The sequence below is a fragment of the Cornus florida genome, unplaced genomic scaffold (assembly GCF_030987335.1).
Source record: "Cornus florida cultivar Cherokee Brave unplaced genomic scaffold, ASM3098733v1 CherokeeBrave_3.0.0_Hap2_Chr08, whole genome shotgun sequence".
Classification (NCBI taxonomy): Eukaryota; Viridiplantae; Streptophyta; class Magnoliopsida; order Cornales; family Cornaceae; genus Cornus; species Cornus florida.
In genome coordinates, this window is record NW_026775578.1 from 21,013,371 (window position 1) to 21,030,594 (window position 17,224).

At 33.9% G+C, this 17,224-nt stretch overlaps 1 protein-coding gene across 3 annotated transcripts; it reads left to right on the forward strand.

Annotated features, from left to right (window-relative positions):
- Positions 1-8,595: 8,595 nt before the first annotated feature.
- LOC132270696 (uncharacterized) lies at positions 8,596-15,655 on the forward strand. Of its 3 annotated transcripts, none has more exons than XM_059771882.1 (3): positions 8,596-8,866; positions 10,926-11,072; positions 11,517-15,655. In XM_059771882.1, the coding sequence occupies exons 2-3, from the start codon at positions 10,952-10,954 to the stop codon at positions 15,026-15,028; spliced, it is 3,633 nt and encodes a 1,210-aa protein (XP_059627865.1). In that variant the 5' UTR covers positions 8,596-8,866; positions 10,926-10,951; the 3' UTR covers positions 15,029-15,655. The 3 variants fall into 3 exon arrangements, with proteins under 3 accessions (XP_059627865.1, XP_059627866.1, XP_059627867.1); XM_059771883.1 differs by having other exon boundaries at positions 8,596-8,861; XM_059771884.1 differs by lacking the exon at positions 8,596-8,866 and adding an exon at positions 8,896-9,041.
- The last annotated feature ends 1,569 nt before the right edge of the window (positions 15,656-17,224 follow it).

Below are 17,224 nucleotides of genomic sequence, written 5' to 3' on the forward strand. Positions count from 1 at the left end.
TATTATGTTGTGCATGTAAGATTTAAATGAGTCGGTACACCATACACTGAGGCACCCAATATCTATTCGGTCTTTTAGTATGCTCGTTTTGGAGCCATCTCCATTCATGATTTTTATCACATAGCGCCACTCAGTTACATTCTAGGTACTTTAGTACAAGTTATCTTCTAATCAATACAAAGTGTTCGGAGAACATAGTCAATTTTTTTATTTTTTTTTATATTTTTTTATTTTCTTAATATTAATCAATCACTGGAGAACAAAAGTTCGGAAGAAAAAAGTTTTTCTTGTCAAAAGAACGAAAACACATTGGATATTCAATTGAGTCTACAAAGAGTTGATTTTAACATTGCCAAAGGGGATTTATTGAACCTGATAAAATATTTAGAAAAATGTTTTGTTGGGTTAAATTGTATTTAACAAACTACTTGCAATACTGTACATTTTATATTGATTTCGATAAATTTTATGCAAAAATTGATATATTAACATTAGTATAATATGAAAGGGTAAATTACATAGACATCCTTTGAGGTTAGGTCATTTTTTTGTCCGATGAAAATTTTGATTTTAATTTTCACTTGTACTCCAATTTACTTTTAGGCCTCCAACACACATGCGAATGGTCTTAAATGACAAAATGACCATATATATATATACACACCTACTGTCTGTCTGTGCATGTAAGGATTTGAAGAGCATTAATTTCGTCTTCGCTTGCCTAATAAAAAGTAGATAGAATTCCTTCCTGAATTTATCGAGTGTATTACAATTTGGTACAACTGCATAAATTTTAACTAATTATACATGTTTTGGTTTATAATTATTACTCTTAACAAACCTCAAATTTAATTTCTTTTCTTCCTAGCCAAAATCAACCCTTGAAATTGGTGGATTTGCAACTATATATCGTTGACCATGGCTCCATGGATTCCACTGCAACGACCACCATAACCATTATGCGTAATTCGGTAAATGAAGCACCACCACCACCGTCTCTACCCCAAAACCATCATTACCACTGTTTATCCTGGCCAATGTGTTGGGATTTATATGCCCTGGCATAGCAAATTCCTGTTTGGATTAATTGACATATGTTCCTGACGTTTCTGAAATATTTATGTTTTATACAATTGGTGAATTTAATGTATTATATTTCGATTCACTATGAAATTGATAGTGTCCATGTAATTACAAGAAATATTTATATATATGTATGTGATGGCAATCAATGCATGATATATAAATAGTAATTATAAATTGTTCATAGTCGGTAATTATGGATGGACTCATAATTAATTAAGACTTGAACTGGATCCGCGTTAGGTTGAGATATATTGCGAGAGCCGTCGTATGCAATTACTCCCTATCACCGTCATGGTATTTGACTCTTAAGTATGAGAAAAGTATAGACTCTTTTATTAATTAATAATTACTTTGATTTGTTCGGCGGATTCTTCGGGATCCTTAGACCGACACTTTGGGTAGTTATGTAATTAATAGTTAGAGGGTTATATTTTCAATATTTGCATCATTGCTACTTGTATTTATTTTGTTTTGATTATGGTTGATCACAAAGTAAATTCGAAGGCCTTCGTATGATTTTAGACAAAATGATTTATTATATATATTTATTTATTAAATTATTATTTTTGTCAAACAAATATTTTATTGTGATCGAGCCAGAAATAATCAAAGGTATCAAAATAAATATATTAATTAAGTAGTCGGATTGATGGCTATATTTATCCGATAACTAATTATGCATAGAGGGGTCAAAGTGTAATATTGACTTAGAGGTTATTTATTATTTAATTGGAGTTCAATTAATTTCTTTTAGTGGAGTAGAAATTAATTTATGAATTAATTTAATTGGGTCCATGGACCGGGCCAATCATTAATTCATTGTAGCCAATAAAATAATAGGCCCAATGGATTCTCACTCATAGCCCAACTTGATATTGGAATCATATTAGATTTGAGACATGTGAATTAGAGATTGAGAAGGATTATTTGTTTCCTTTTCTTTATTTTTATGTTGCCTATAAATATACATGGTCTATGTATATTTGGTGGGGGTGATTTTTAGTAGAAGGAAAAAGGAATAAATATTTTCTCTCTCTAGAAAATTAGGGTTTATGTTCTCATCTAATGGAGGCTCCCACAAGCCTAATTTTTCAAGGTCATTCATGGAGGCTTATGAGTGATTCCTAAAGGCAAAACAATTACCAAGAAGATGGAGATCCATGGGAAAGGTGTCTAGCAAAAGGGATCTATAATAAGTGAGAACATTCACTTTAGAGGAGAGATTTAAGGTTTACTCAAACCTTGATGTAAGTATTCAATCTTTTAATTGAATGATTGATCATATTTTATTTTTGCATAAAACTTGTCTCTATGTGATGAATCAAGATTTGTGAAAGAAAATTCCTCGAAAAGTTTTTAAAACTTGCACGTTTCCCAACACAATGAACCCTCAACAGACCTCTGCACTCCTTCCTAACATTTAAAACTCCCTCATACCATCTTTGTATCCCAATTTATCACTGATCATAATTCATTCGCAAACTATAACCCTAACACTGAATCAATCTGAGATATAACCCTAACATTGAATCAATCTCAGTCAGCCTATGAGGAAAAGGTGTTTGGGGATCATAGAGACGCACAAAGATATCATGATTATAGGGATTATGATTTTCTTCCTAGAAGTTTTGATGGTCTCTTTCATGTTGAAGATTTTTTAGATTGGCTAAAAGATAAGAAGGTGGCACTAGTCGCATACAAATTGAAGGGAAGGGTTTGCGATTATGAACAGGATGAACACGATCTACGTCGTTGCGCAACCTATTGTTATCGCGATTCTGCTCTAGACCCAACTTAAGCCTAACAATCTTTGCTTGAATATCTTGTAACGTTTGCTGGGTTTCACGTTGATAGTCTTGAAATTCGGCTCTAAAAGGAGCCACTCTTTATCGATCTTCATCGCCAGCGAGGTTGCTACAAAAACGATCACCTGCCATCAGACCAGGAAAAAACCTTGCTCTGATACCAAATGACGTAAGCGGAAGCGATAAATTTGTTCACGAAAAACAGGTTACCTTAAATCCACAAGGTGTGTGTTTTGAATCCACAAAACAGAAAGAGAATTTAGAGAAATCTAATATTTTAATTGTAATTGCAGAGATCATTGTCAAAAGAGGAGAGGATTCCGAAGCCCAGATGCTGATCAAGAAATTGGTTAGGATTTTGAGAAAGAGAAAGAGAGAGAGTGAGTCAGAGAGGGTTGGGAGGTGAATCGAAGAGATTAGGTGAGTTAGGTCTTGAGATCGATGTTGGTTGGGAGGCGAATTAGAAAGGGTAGGAGGTCAACAAGTTGAGTGTTGCTGCCTACAGCTCTTTAACCTCATTGGTTGAATTGGTGTCGCCACCACCGTTTCGAGCTCTCTCGGCTACCGCCACCTCCAATCCACAACCCAAACCCCATCATCGATCCAGCTTACCCCTGTTTGGTTGTTTTGTGTGTGTGTATATATATATATGGTTGTTTTGTATGTGTGTGTGTGTGTATATATATATATAGTTGTTTTGTATGTGTATGTGTGTGTGTGTGTATATATATATCTAAAAAGTACTATGTGGGGATTGTTGGGTGATTGGGGATGACGATGGTCTGAGGAGGAGGAGGAAGAAGAGGAAAGGTGTATGCTGGGGATAGTTGGTCATAAAAATAGTTAAACCACTAATTCACATGTAAGTGAAATTTAAAATCAAAATGTTAATCTAGCTGATAAATAACCTAACCTCAGACCCTGAGTGTAATCAAGGGCGGAGTTCCTTGTGGGCTATAACCTGGGCTACTTACTACTATTTAAAATTAAAATTAATACTACTATTTACTATTAGCCATAGCCAAGCCCAGCTTAGCCCAAGTTGCCCAATTCATAGTAAAACATAAATAATAAATGACCCAACTCAAAAAATAAGCCTACAAATAAATTAGAATTAGAAGATTGAAGAAGACCTATGGGCTGTTTGGCATGATGTAGTATTATTTTTGGTGTTTTCATCTTCTCTGTTTGAAATTTTTCACTAATAAATTTTCTACTTGAATTCCCCCTCCCCCTTTTTTTTTTTCAAATCTTGGGTTCGCCCCTGAGTGTAATTTACCTAAATCATAAGAGTTTAGATTAAGTGATATTTTTTCTTTCTTAATGGCGCGTGTAAATTATAAAAATGATATTTGCACTTTACTTTCATACTTTATTGTCATTAAATTTTTGTCAAAATTTATTTTCAAAACAGAGGTGTTAATATCACATTCAATGAGTTTTGCATTTTCAATATAAATAATTACGTGCCTTAACTTTTTAAAAATTGGTATATTTTAGTATGATATAGTTATCAAGAAGGCTGTGACCTAGTACTAGTAGATTCTTACTTTTTAAAGAAAGATTACTTATTCGAATCCCAATGAAAATATATGTGTGAGTATCTATAAAAAAAAAAAAAAAGAAAAGAAAAAGAAAAAGAAAGTATGATATAGTCGTGAGGGCATTGTGACATCAATCGGAGACCGACCAAATGGCAAAGCGGCGAATGGGTGGTCGAGATTTAATTCTGCACCGCTGAGTGGCCCCCACTTCGGACCCACCGAAAACGAAAAGCAAAAGAAGTTGCTGTCTGTTTTGCATTGCAGCCTCCTAGTCCCTGGACGACAGAGCGCCACCTGGCAAATTAACAGCTGGCAGCGTTGACCTCATTTCCTCGGCGACATGTAGGAACTCGTATGGCGTTATTTACTCGGTCAACATAATCAAAATTAACAACTAACAACTAACAACTTTGTCTGACATTAGCTTACCTTTTAACCCCAAAAAAAAAAAAAAAAAAAAAAAAAAAAAAAAAAAAATGCCTTTGTCTGACATTAAATATAACATTATCTTTTGAGCGACACAACTCTCTTTACCTGCCTCCACTTATCCTAATAATGATTTTATAAATTTTTTTATATTATTATTATTTTTTAAATTCGCAATTGTTTTTGTTTCGAATTTTATATCATATGCATTATAGCGAAACAAAATAAATAAGGCTGAAATCGAAAACAAATGTTTCCTCTAATATTTTTGCGATGTAGCAAAAATATTGTATTGAGAAACAATACCAAAAAAGGAAAAGAAAATACTTAAAAGGTCTTTTTAACTAGTTTTTTCAATTTATTAACACTTTTATACCAAGTATATTTTTGTATTTCTACTTTAAAAAATTTTATATTTATCAAACTTATTTTTAATTATTGAACAAAATAAAACGGTTGCAGCATAAACAATTTGTTGCAACTATATGTTTTTTGGTCCACATTAAAATCGTAACCATAACTTCCCTGACACGGGCCATTAATTTATGTCATTTTGACCCTACCTCAACTTTAATGAATTAGAGTCATTATTAATCATCATCTCATAATGAGAAGTTACATAAGATGTTAAGGTCATTAGTCACCATGTGAAAGAAACAACTATTATTCGACACTCCTGAGTCTTCATCCATTTGATATTTGATGAATTAATTAAATAAAAATTAATATTAAGATTTTTTTATAATATATTAATATATTTTTGTTGGTCATTTTCTTAATTTAGAGTTTGGATTTAATTGGTTTTTCAAGTGTCAATGGTCTAAAATTATTTAATAATTTTTCAATTCAGAATAATCTTTCATCTATTTAGAGTATGCTTTTAGGAGTGGGTATTTGGTCTGCCAACCGCGAGTCCGACCCATCCGTGTGGGTCAGATTGGATTATTAGACTAATTAGTGGTGAATCAATAATATGAAATTCGTAATTCATGAATTGAATTATTGATTGGGCTATTAAAATCGATTCGATTCGTGATATTTATACACATAGTCCCAATTTGTAGATACAACCTGATCCAATATTCTAGGGATCCGATTCGTTGTTACACGGATCAGTGACAGATTCAAAATTTTCTAATCCGCTGTGATCGGGTCAAATTATAATTGATGCCTAACTTGATCCGTGGTTATCCCTAGTTGCTGTAACATTTTTTTTACAATACTTACATATATTTTTAATACCTTTTATTTACATTTTAACACACTTGCAATATAATTGAAACATAAATAATGTGTTAAAAATAGATATAACAATTATATTTATTTCCATTATTTCGTATTTCAAATTTTGTGTGTGTGTGTGTGTGTTGATGGGTAGATGAAACATGTTAAAATAGCTGTAAATGTGTTAAAGCTATAATAATTGGCGTCTCCAATAAAATTCGAGGTATGTATCTCGAATATGATGCGACGCAAATTAAATCGACGAGTATGCCATCAGTTTTAATAGATATTACACTTTCTTTTTCTTTTTATTGAAGTATTAACATATTTAAGTTATAGTTAAATTAAGAAATCAAACAAATTCAAAGATAAGCAGATGATTCCGATATGTATGTATGTATTTATACCCATATGTGTGAAATACTCATTGAAGTAGAAGTGAGAACAAATATTAAATTAGGTTTCTCTCTCTAATTTTTTTTCTCTACTTATATCTTTTGTTACATATATATATATATATATATTCTCTTAAATACGCTCCACTTTATAATTATGATAAACATGAAGTTGATAATATATTAATCAAATTATTCAAACACAATTAGGGTTTTTAGTTAAGAGAAAGATGGCTCAAAATATAATTTTGAGAAGTTTTTAAGTAATTAGGGTTTTTAGTTAAGAGAAAGATAACTCAAAATATAATTTTAAGAAGTTTTAAGTGAATTATGTATTTATGTAATTATTCACACATAAAATTTGGTTCAGAAAATTAGAGGTTGAGATTTTATCATAAATAAGTTTTTCTTACTCATTTTCTCAATTATACCATGTATTTTTCGGACAAAATCGCTTTAAAATATACTCAAACATACAATGTATTCCCTATACAAAATCGCTTTAGAATATACAAAGCTAACCCGTCACAAAATTATCATATCATCAGCCATATAATTCAAGTTATTTTTGTGATACATGTGATCTTTAGCATATTCCAAAGCAATTATAGCATCAAAGGATTCGAACTATCTCCATATAATGAATTTAAATACATGGCCATTGGCCCCCACCGCACATGTATATAAAATATATATGCTTATATCTCCCCTTATATTTAGGTTGTAATTACTAATTAACTCACTCTATGTCTTAATTAAAATAAGTCCAATTAAGAAAAAAAAAAATTTAAACTTACTCAATGGAACTTTTGTTTCATCTGTTCCTCCTTTAGTGTTCAATAATTATACAATTCTATTCGCAGCATACAATTGATGTAGAAAATTACTGGACTAAATTGTCCCAACTTTCATAGTCAACTTCTCCTTTCATCTTTGAAGACAAACAAAAGCCGCCATTTTCGCATTTTATACGTTTATATACATAGGACTGTTCAAGCTACTAGAACGAAGGAGTCTAAACACAACAATATATATATATATATATATATATATATATATATAAATATAAAATGTAAAAGAAGAAGAAGAAAATTATTTAAATTTGTACGTGAAAAAGAAAAAAAATGAGAGAATTTTAAAAATATGAAGTTAAGATTTCAATTGAGAAAGAAAAATTTGACTTTCTCTTTTAAGAAAATTTAAGAAATTTGAAAGGTAAAAGAAAAAATAAAAATAATATAAACAAGATAATTTTAGAAATCACAAAATCTAAGGAACGAGAGCAGGAGACTGAGAGCGGCATAATTATGTCATAAGCAGTGAGAATTTGAGCGGAATCCCGAACGGATTCAAAAGCGGGAGTGTGAAAGCGGCAGAATTAAGTCATAATCGGTGAAAATTTGAATAGGAGCGCGTGAAGTGATACCTGTTAAGAAGGATTGTGTGACTTAGATCATTACTACTCTTGTTTATTTTTATAAAATATGTTCATTTAATGAAAAAATGTCTATCAAAGTATTAGGCGAATATTAATGATCAAAAGATACAATTTGTTACATATTCGAGAGATTCACAATCTAATTATATATATGAGATGTAATATTAAGTATCCCACCGGTCCTTACAGAAATACATTGTAATGTATATATAAAATATATATACAATTTGATATACACTATTGAAACTTGAAATTTTAATAGCATATTATACTAAGATGAAACTTATAAAAAAAAAATTATAAAATTTTAAATAATTAATTACTTTATATTTTAAATGAATCTATTATATTTGACACACATATATATATATATATACATAGCTACATAAATTCGAGGAAGTAATAGATTTTTATTTGACCGGACTATTCATATGATTGATCCCGAAGACAATTGGCCAATTCATTCTTGTTCTCGTCTGTCTCTTTTCCACATATGAAAACAAAATTTGGGTTTGACTTGGTTACGCATATGAATAGTGCATCAAAACGACGGTCATGCCGGTGTAAAATGACATTTACAAGCACGTCCCCATTTTAACATGCCCGAGTAAAATGACATTTACAAGCACGTCAACATTTTTGCTTTAAATAAACTCGGCGCCTTACCTCCTAATTTTTTCTCTCTACGCCCTTCCGATTTCTTTTGTTTCCACCCTACGCACGCTAGAGAGAAAATTTTTGATAGAGAGAGATTTATCGTACACTATACAGAGAGAGAGAATATTAGAGAGAGAGATAAACGCAGCGTTTTTATCAGTCAGCGAACGACTTGGAGAGTTTGATGAGGATGGGGTTGACAAGCTTCTCGAACACGAAATAGCGACTCAAAGAGAGAGGTAGAAGACAGCAAGAAAAGAAAAAGGATTTCCACCGTCTCTTTCCTGTAAGGTTCGTTTTACCATAAAAATTAGACTCATTTCATCACATACACATACACATATATATGTGTGTATATATATATATATATATATGTATGTATAGTCTTAGTTACTTTGGATCACATTTGCCTCTGTAGCCCCTTTATTTGGAAACTCTCGATCTTTGTAATCGGAAGCTGAAACAGGTATATCTTTTTAAAACTATATAATGAATTTTAATTTGAAAGATCTAAGTTACTTCAATAGGTTCTATTTCAACCATTAATTCTGAAATCCTTCAACTTTAGGGTTTCTTTGTCAATAGGTCATATGCTTTTGGTTCAATTAATTTTTTACCTTTTTAATTCTGAATAATCTCATGTAGGTTTGCTTGATTTTTCAAAGCAATTAGTGCAAGTGATGTATAATGTTATATATCTAAACTTTAATCCATATATTGCCATAGTTATATCTTAATTTCAGACTCTTTTAGCGGATTTTTTTCCGTTTCGGTTGAATTATGCTGTCTATATATATATATATATATATATATATATATATTTAGGTCTAGGTTGTGTGGTGATTACTTGTAATTAAGCTATAGCTATGCACACTCATGTATATAAACATATCCATCACACTACCTCGGATGCTGGATATTGTGTAAAGTAACTTGTACTTTAATTAATTGGCACTAATGTGTTTCTTTTCTAAATCTAAATTGATTTTATATGCATTTTTGTCTGTAGATTATTTGACAAATTTATTATGGGTTCTGAATTTTAATTCTTAACTAGATTTCACTCATTCAGTGTCCCGTTCTTTGCATTAGATTGGGTTGAATATCAAATGGTTTCAATTTAAATATATTTGGTATGATTACTATGTCTTTCGCAGAAACATATGATCTATACTGTAGCGGGACCATAACTGGGTAATATTTGTATGTGATCAATACTTTAATAAACCAAAGCCACCTTCATCTTCTGGGCAAGTGTTTATATCATCTCCCTAATAACGCTCTTTATTGGAACGGTAGTTAGGGGAAAGCAAATATGATAGTTAAAAGGTTTCTCATACACTCCTAAAATATGTGTTTTTACAGCCTAAGTTAAATTGAGAAAACTAGAAAATGAAAGTGACACTTTTCAAATTAAGTCATTCTGTTTATAGATATATATCTGAAAAGGAAACTAAAGCTTTACCAGAGAGAGGATGAATTGCACAGAAGTAAAAGTGCTGACATGTTACCTGAAAAGGAATGGGTTGGTAAGGTTTTGATTCCTATTGCTGTCAACTAAAAGAAGTTTAAAAAAAAAGGAAAAGGACAAGAAAAAAAGAAGAAGGTAACTGTACCAGAAAACAACATTTGCAGTTAGTTAGATGTCATACTCTTAGCTGAAATGAGAGTTTGGATCAAAATTTAATTGCATTTGCATAGTTACTATCATATGCTTCATTTCTGGAATTTTTATTCATATTTTGACTCTTAACCTTAAGAATGTTGCATGCATTGGTACTTTTTGGTTATGACATTAATTGTATTCCCTCTGTTTGTGATTTGTGAGGCCTGTCTTAATTGCCTCAAGTCAAGAATAGTAAGATCCAATGGTTAATCAACTTAGTGGTTTTGGATGACTTAACATTTTTTTTAGGGATGGTGCCTCATTGAAGGCGAACACATCCTTGTCAACATAGCTTCTGTTTTCCATACACGAACAAGTAATTCATCTTGCCATTTCATTTTCGGATAATCCACATTGAGGGTAATACTAGGGGAAGAGGAAGACCAAAGTTAACGTGGGTAGAGTTAGTAAAGAAAGATATGATAGCATGTGAATTTACTGAGACTATGGCTTTAAATAGAGTGGAATGGAAACATAGGATTCATATAGCCGATCCTAAGTAATTGGGAGAAGGCTTGGTTGTTGTTGTTGTTGTATTTCATTTTCGGATCATTATCCCACAATCATGCAATAATAGGCCATCTTTATTTTGGTATCCTTGCTTATCAATGATTGCACATGGGTGGTGTTCATGGTTGTAATCAAATATCTAATGATCTAATCCAAATCATATCTTAATTGCAGGCTTGCAGCCACATAATTGGAGGAACATGACGAGTCAGACAACTACTAAAGTTCGATTTGTTAAATGCCCTACATGCCGGCAAATTCTTCAAGAGCCAACAAACACTCCTTTGTACCAGTGTGGAGGATGTAGCACGGTTCTCCAAGGTAATAATGTTCTTTTAAATATTCTTTCGATTCCGTAAACCCCATTAGTGGAAAGCATGGTCTGCTATTGTCATGACACATGTGGTGGATGGGGGGTGAATGGGGGTTAGTTTGTTTAGCTAGGATATTTGACATTTAAAGAGCTGGAGATGGGATGGTCTTGGTTCTGAGTCCGCAATAACACAAGCTCATGTCAAAATTATTTCATAATTTCTGAAGCTGAGTATAAGTTCGGCACATAATTGTTCCTCTTGGTTTGGATTGATTTTTGATATAGGGATCAGGGTCCTCTCTGCATTGCACAGAATTTTTACCGTCTGTTATTTAAGCAAGTGCTGAATTAGAGTTACAGTTGCTCCTGTTTCCATATATTATTCGTGGATGATGGCTATTTACTTTGCTACTCTTTGAATTGATTTCTCATAATTTTATATCTTCATGCAGCTAAAAATTCAAGAAACAACAAGTCCAAAGATGCAGGATCACACTTACAAGAAACAGATCCTGCACAGAAAGTTGAATTAGAGCATGTTTCTGAAGACAATGTAGCTAGCAGTCCAAGTCAAAAGGGAACTCTTTCTTCCACAGAGGAATCTACATTGGATAATAGCAATGGGAGGGGTCAAAATGAACTGGGGAATTGTATTAGGGAGCATCCTGGAGGTATAAACTTGTCCGATCAACTTTCATCAACTGAGCTTACTTGTCATGAGAATAAAAAGTCAGCTCCAGAAGCCGGGGCACATAAAGAAGTGCATGAAGAATGCTATTTGGACCAGAGCAACAGAAGGGATCAAAATGATTTCGAAGATTGCAATAAGGAGCAGCCTGGAAGTGCAAACTTATCTAATGGAATCTCTTCATCAACTGAGCTTACAAGTCAGGAGAATGAGGTGTCATCACCAGAAGCCGGGGCACATAGAGAAGTGGATGGAGAATGTTATTTGGACCAGAACAATGGCATTTCTTCATCAACTGAGCTTACAAGTCATGAGAATGAAGTGCCATCACCAGAAGCCGGGGCAAATAGAGAAGCGGATGAAGAATGTTATTCGGACCAGAACAACAGCATTTCTTCATCAACTGAGCTTACAAGTCACGAGAATGAAGTGCCATCACCAGAAGCTGGGGCATATAGAGAAGTGGATGAAGAATTTTATTTGAACCAGAACAACGGAATTTTTTCTTCGACTGAGCTTACAAGTCATTTGAAAGAAGTGACATCACCAGAAGCCGGGGCACATAGAGAAGTGCATGAAGAATGTTATTTTGAAGTGCCATCACCAGAAGCTGGGGCACATAGAGAGGTGGATGAAGAATTTTTTTCGGACCAGAACAACGGAATTTCTTCATCAACTGAGCTTAAAATTCACGAGAATGAAGTGTCATCACCAGAAGCCGGGGCATATAGAGAAGTGGATGAAGAATTTTATTCGGACCAGAACAATGGCATTTCTTCATCAACTGAGCTTACAAGTCATGAGAATGAAGTGACATCACCAGAAGCCGGGGCACATAGAGAAGTGGATGAAGAATGTTATTTGGACCAGAGCAACCGAATTTCTTCATCAACTGAGCTTACAAGTCATGAGAAAGAAGTGGCATCACCAGAAGCTGGGGCACATAGAGAAGTGGATGAAGAATGTTATTTGGACCAGAACAACCGAATTTCTTCGTCAACTGAGCTTACAAGTCATGAGAATGTAGTGTCATCACCAGAAGCCAAGGAACTTGGAGAAGTGGACGAAGAATGTTATTTGGACCAGAACAACAGAAGGGATCAAACTCTATCTGGAGATTGCAATAGGGAGCAGCCTGAAGATGCGACCTTCTCCAGTGAAGTCCCTTCATCAGCTGAGCTTAATGGTCATGAGATTGAGGATTTCTCACCGACAGTTGGAACACATGTAAAAGTGGATGAAAATATGATTTCTTGTGAAGTTCCACCATCTACCGAGTTTACTTGTCATGAGATTGAAGAGACATCACTAATACCAGGAGAGGATGACAATTTCAAGAGTCGTTTCATCTTTAGAAGCTCGAGTTTGGAAAACTTGCAGACTATAAGGCCTGAGGATTCTGCTGTTACTGCTCAAAGGCCTTTGGATGAAAGTATTTCATCCGATAATCTCAAGTCTTCTTACAATGAACTGCTGGAGCAATCTCATGAAAGTGATCTCCATGAGTATCTCCGTGTAAGGTCTATAGATACATTGGAAAATGCACCACTAGTCATCCCCAGGTCTGAACTCAGTGTTACACTTAGAGATATGCCTAAATCTCCAACAACCAGAAGCTATTATGCTTATGATGGTAGTGTCTCTTCTTATGATGAAACTGACGATCAAGTTCCCAATTGGAATCTGCATCCATCTAAAAGAAAATTTAGGAACGCGGACTATGTCAATCAAGCAGGGGATGAGTTAATCGTTGATGACACAAGAAGAAGTGATTTAGATATGAAACATCAATCAAGAAATTTCTTGTCATTTCCATCAGAGAAGAAGCACCATGCCATGAGAGGCAGCCAATGGCATCGAGATGAATTGCTGGAACCCACAAGATATGGCCATCCAGTTAGAAGCAGGGAGAGATTGGAGACAAGTGAACGCCTATCTAGGCTGCCATTCAATTCAAGAGATTGCCAAGCTGGCTATGAACGTGGCAGCCCTTCAAGATATGGGCACAATGAGTTCCAATGCAAATTGAGTTCTCACTCACCTGACAAGCCTGAGTACTCTGAGCAGGACAAAATGACACTATTGAGAATGGTTTATGAACTGCAAGACCAGCTTAACAGAACATACATTTCAAAAGGTAAAGCAGGAAAATTTCCTGCTGGAGTTGTTATGAAGGAAAAGCAGATTCCCTCGTATTATGATCATGTAACACCAGAGGAAATATGTCATGATTTTAACTGTCCTAGGTATGTTGGAAGATGCAGTCAAGGAAAAAGCTGGTCCCAACAATGTGATTATCCGCAGGGGCGTTTCTCAGGGGAGGCCGCAAAAAGACACCAAGTTGATCACTCCTGTTTGCATTGTTGTCCCCAAGAGCGGCATTTCTCAGCACAGTTGCCTCTACAATCAGTTTGCTGTGGCAAAGGGCATTATGGGGCACGCTCCCGTCGCACATGTTACAACCTCTACCACCCCCGTCCCTCAAGTCCTCAGCAGTACACAAGTTCAGAGTTTTCGTCATTGAGCTATGATATGAAGTCTGATGACCATCAGTGGCGTAAAGACCATGAAGTGAAGAAGTCTCGTTTGAGGGATAGAAATCACTTGCTGAAGCGGCATTTTCGGCCTATGGCAGGGGGTGCTCCATTCATTGCTTGCTATCATTGCAAGGAGCTGCTGCGGCTGCCTGAAGATTTTCTCCTCTTTGGAAGGACATGCCATCGGCTAAAGTGCAGTGCTTGTTCTGAAGTACTAAAATTTTCAATTCAAGACCGAACTCATATAGTTCCATATATTCCTATAGTTCCATATACTCCTGATTCTGCAGCTCCTCCGCCCAGTGAGGTTGATGACACTATTGACACCACCGATAGGACGTTGGCATCAGCATCTCATGCCAGTGATTGCCCACGTGCAGACCCTATATCGTGTTCTGATGATTATGGACCATCTTTCGGCAGAAGTTGCTCCACTGAAGTAGAGCCTTTTTCCCTCACACCTCCATTTCCCGTCCTTGAAAGGAATTATAATGATAGAAAGATGTCATCTGGTAGTTCTTTCGAGCCTATGGAGGAGAGAGAGAACAGGCTCGTCACCAGAGAGTCTAGAAACAAATATAAGAATCCTGTGGAAACCTTTGAATCACAAAGGCCATCATCCAGTATGTACAAACCAAAGAAACTGTCCTCAGAAATCGAGGAACTGCCTGCATCAACAGGTTCTCCACTTCATCGGCTCATGGGATATTCATCCCCAAGCGAAGTGATAAATAAGTGACAAGCTCATATATCCAGAGAAAAAGCCGATGATGTTGGTCACCTGAATCCTGTTCATCTTCCTGTTTGAATTCCTCCGGTGACTGTACGTATTCATTTATAAGGGGAGCAGTGATACCACATTCCAAATGCCGAATTCGGAATGCCAAACATTTCCCTTATAAGATTCTGGTGGAGGATTATTAGAATGGGAAATGTGTGGCTTGTGGATTGAAGCATGTATGAGTCCAGCAGAGTGTCTCTGAAAAAACTTGGTGTAAAAATTTGAGTGACAAGAAGGTTCGACCCAAGGCACGAACATTGAAAATTTCCTTTGGTTGCTCCTCACACTTGTAGAGGTGATAGAAAGACTGAATCACAGTGCTGAAGTTATGGTAAAGGAGAACCGAAGTCGATTGTTGTATGTATAGTCTTGTATTTTTTTTTTTGTTTTAAAATTTTTATTTGTGTCTTTATAGTTGATTATATATAGAATTAATTAATTAATTTTTTTTTATGGGTTGTAATATATTTTTTGCTTCCTTAGAACCAAACTTACGTGTGGGATCCTCCTCACTCTGAACTATATGCTCCATTTTTGTATTTATCAATTTCATCAAAGAAGATCAATATGTATGATTTATTATTATTATTTTTGGGCAAGTATAGGTATGATTTGATTGGATCGTTCCACTCCAAACTGATTCTAAAGACATTATAGGTAAAATAAAAATAAAATAAAAAATATAAGATATTCTAATTATTATACGTGGCATTATTAACCTCATTTTATATTTATATAATCATTTTTATTTTATTTTTTATTATTATTTTTATTCCAAATCTTTTTTTTACTTCATCCATATCCATCACTAATTTAAATATTTAATGATATATATATATATATATATATATATATATATATATTAAAAAGACTTAGTTTTCTAATTTTAAAAAATGGTAAAAAATAAGAATTCATTATAGTATAGATATAAAAATGAATTTCCAAATTGGATTTGGATTTGGATTTGAGAAGAAGGTACTTGCCTTTTTAGTTTGGATGTAAAATTTGTTTAGGAATGTAATTGGCTTACTAGTATTAGAAAGTATGGATATAAATATAAAATGTTTTTCCAAATCTTATTTACACCAAGCGTACGAATAGAATTTTAATTTTTTCGTTCCAAAGCCAAATCCCCAAATCCTTGGATTTGTTCCCTTCTTCAACAACCGCAACATCGACTGCCCACTCGTTGAATTACGATCTCACTCCTCCTCTTCATCTTAGTACCATAAAACCCTTAAAAGGACAATAGAGTTTTCAAAGTGTACCCTCTCTCAGTACCGCAACCGTTTAAAAATTCCACCCCAGTTTAACATCTTTATCCCGCGAGTACCCGCTCCGTTTAAGACCAGAAATTCTCCTCCATTTTTTTTTTTTATTAACTAAAATTATAGAATTATTAAAAATATTTATAAAAAAAAAAATAGACAGTAAATAGTTTAACATAAAATGTAACATTAAAAACATTCTAAATGGTCGCGCATGTTATTTGTTCCAAATTTTTAAATTTTGTTGCAAAACAAAATGTTAATATATATACTAATGAAATAAGGGTACTAATGTAAAATATATATACTAATGAAATGATAATATCTAAGTAATTTACATATCTAAACAGAGCGGGGCCACCTCCTCGCTCTCGTACTGAACTTCGCACATTTTTATTACATGGCAAATTGCCAACCTATAAGAGCACCTACACCGGGCTCTTCAAAGCACATATTCAGTGAGCCAATGGATTGTTTGGGCGTGCAGCGGGCTAGCCAAAATTGGTAGGGCCCAATTTTGCTCGCGGTATTCAGCGAGTCGACCCGCGATCGCTGAATTTGTTTTTTTTTTTTTGGTCAAAACGACGCCGTTTCTGGTGCAGTTTTTTGTCTTTCTCCAGCAGCTCACAGTGTGCCAAACAGTGCCTTGCCTTAAGGCATTGTTTGGCAGATTTTTTTTATTTATTATTATTTTAATTAAAACCTAAAAATAGGTTATTTTGAGCTCTTTTTTAAAAATAAAAATAAAATAAAATATATTAAATAAAAAATATATTGTTTAGGCACTATTTGTCGAAAATAAATTTTATTTGGGCCAAAAATAAATTAAAAAAGCTTGTTTTTCTGTTTTTTCCCTTAAAATTTGTTTTATTTTTTATTTTTTTGC

What these genes read in the sequence shown, in the direction of transcription:
- LOC132270696 (XM_059771882.1), top strand. Translation starts at nt 10,952, where the DNA reads ATGACGAGTCAGACAACTACTAAAGTTCGATTTGTTAAATGCCCTACA. An exon ending in ATGTAGCACGGTTCTCCAAG is followed by an intron (nt 11,073 to 11,516) that starts GTAATAATGTTC and finishes ATCTTCATGCAG; the next exon opens with CTAAAAATTCAAGAAACAAC.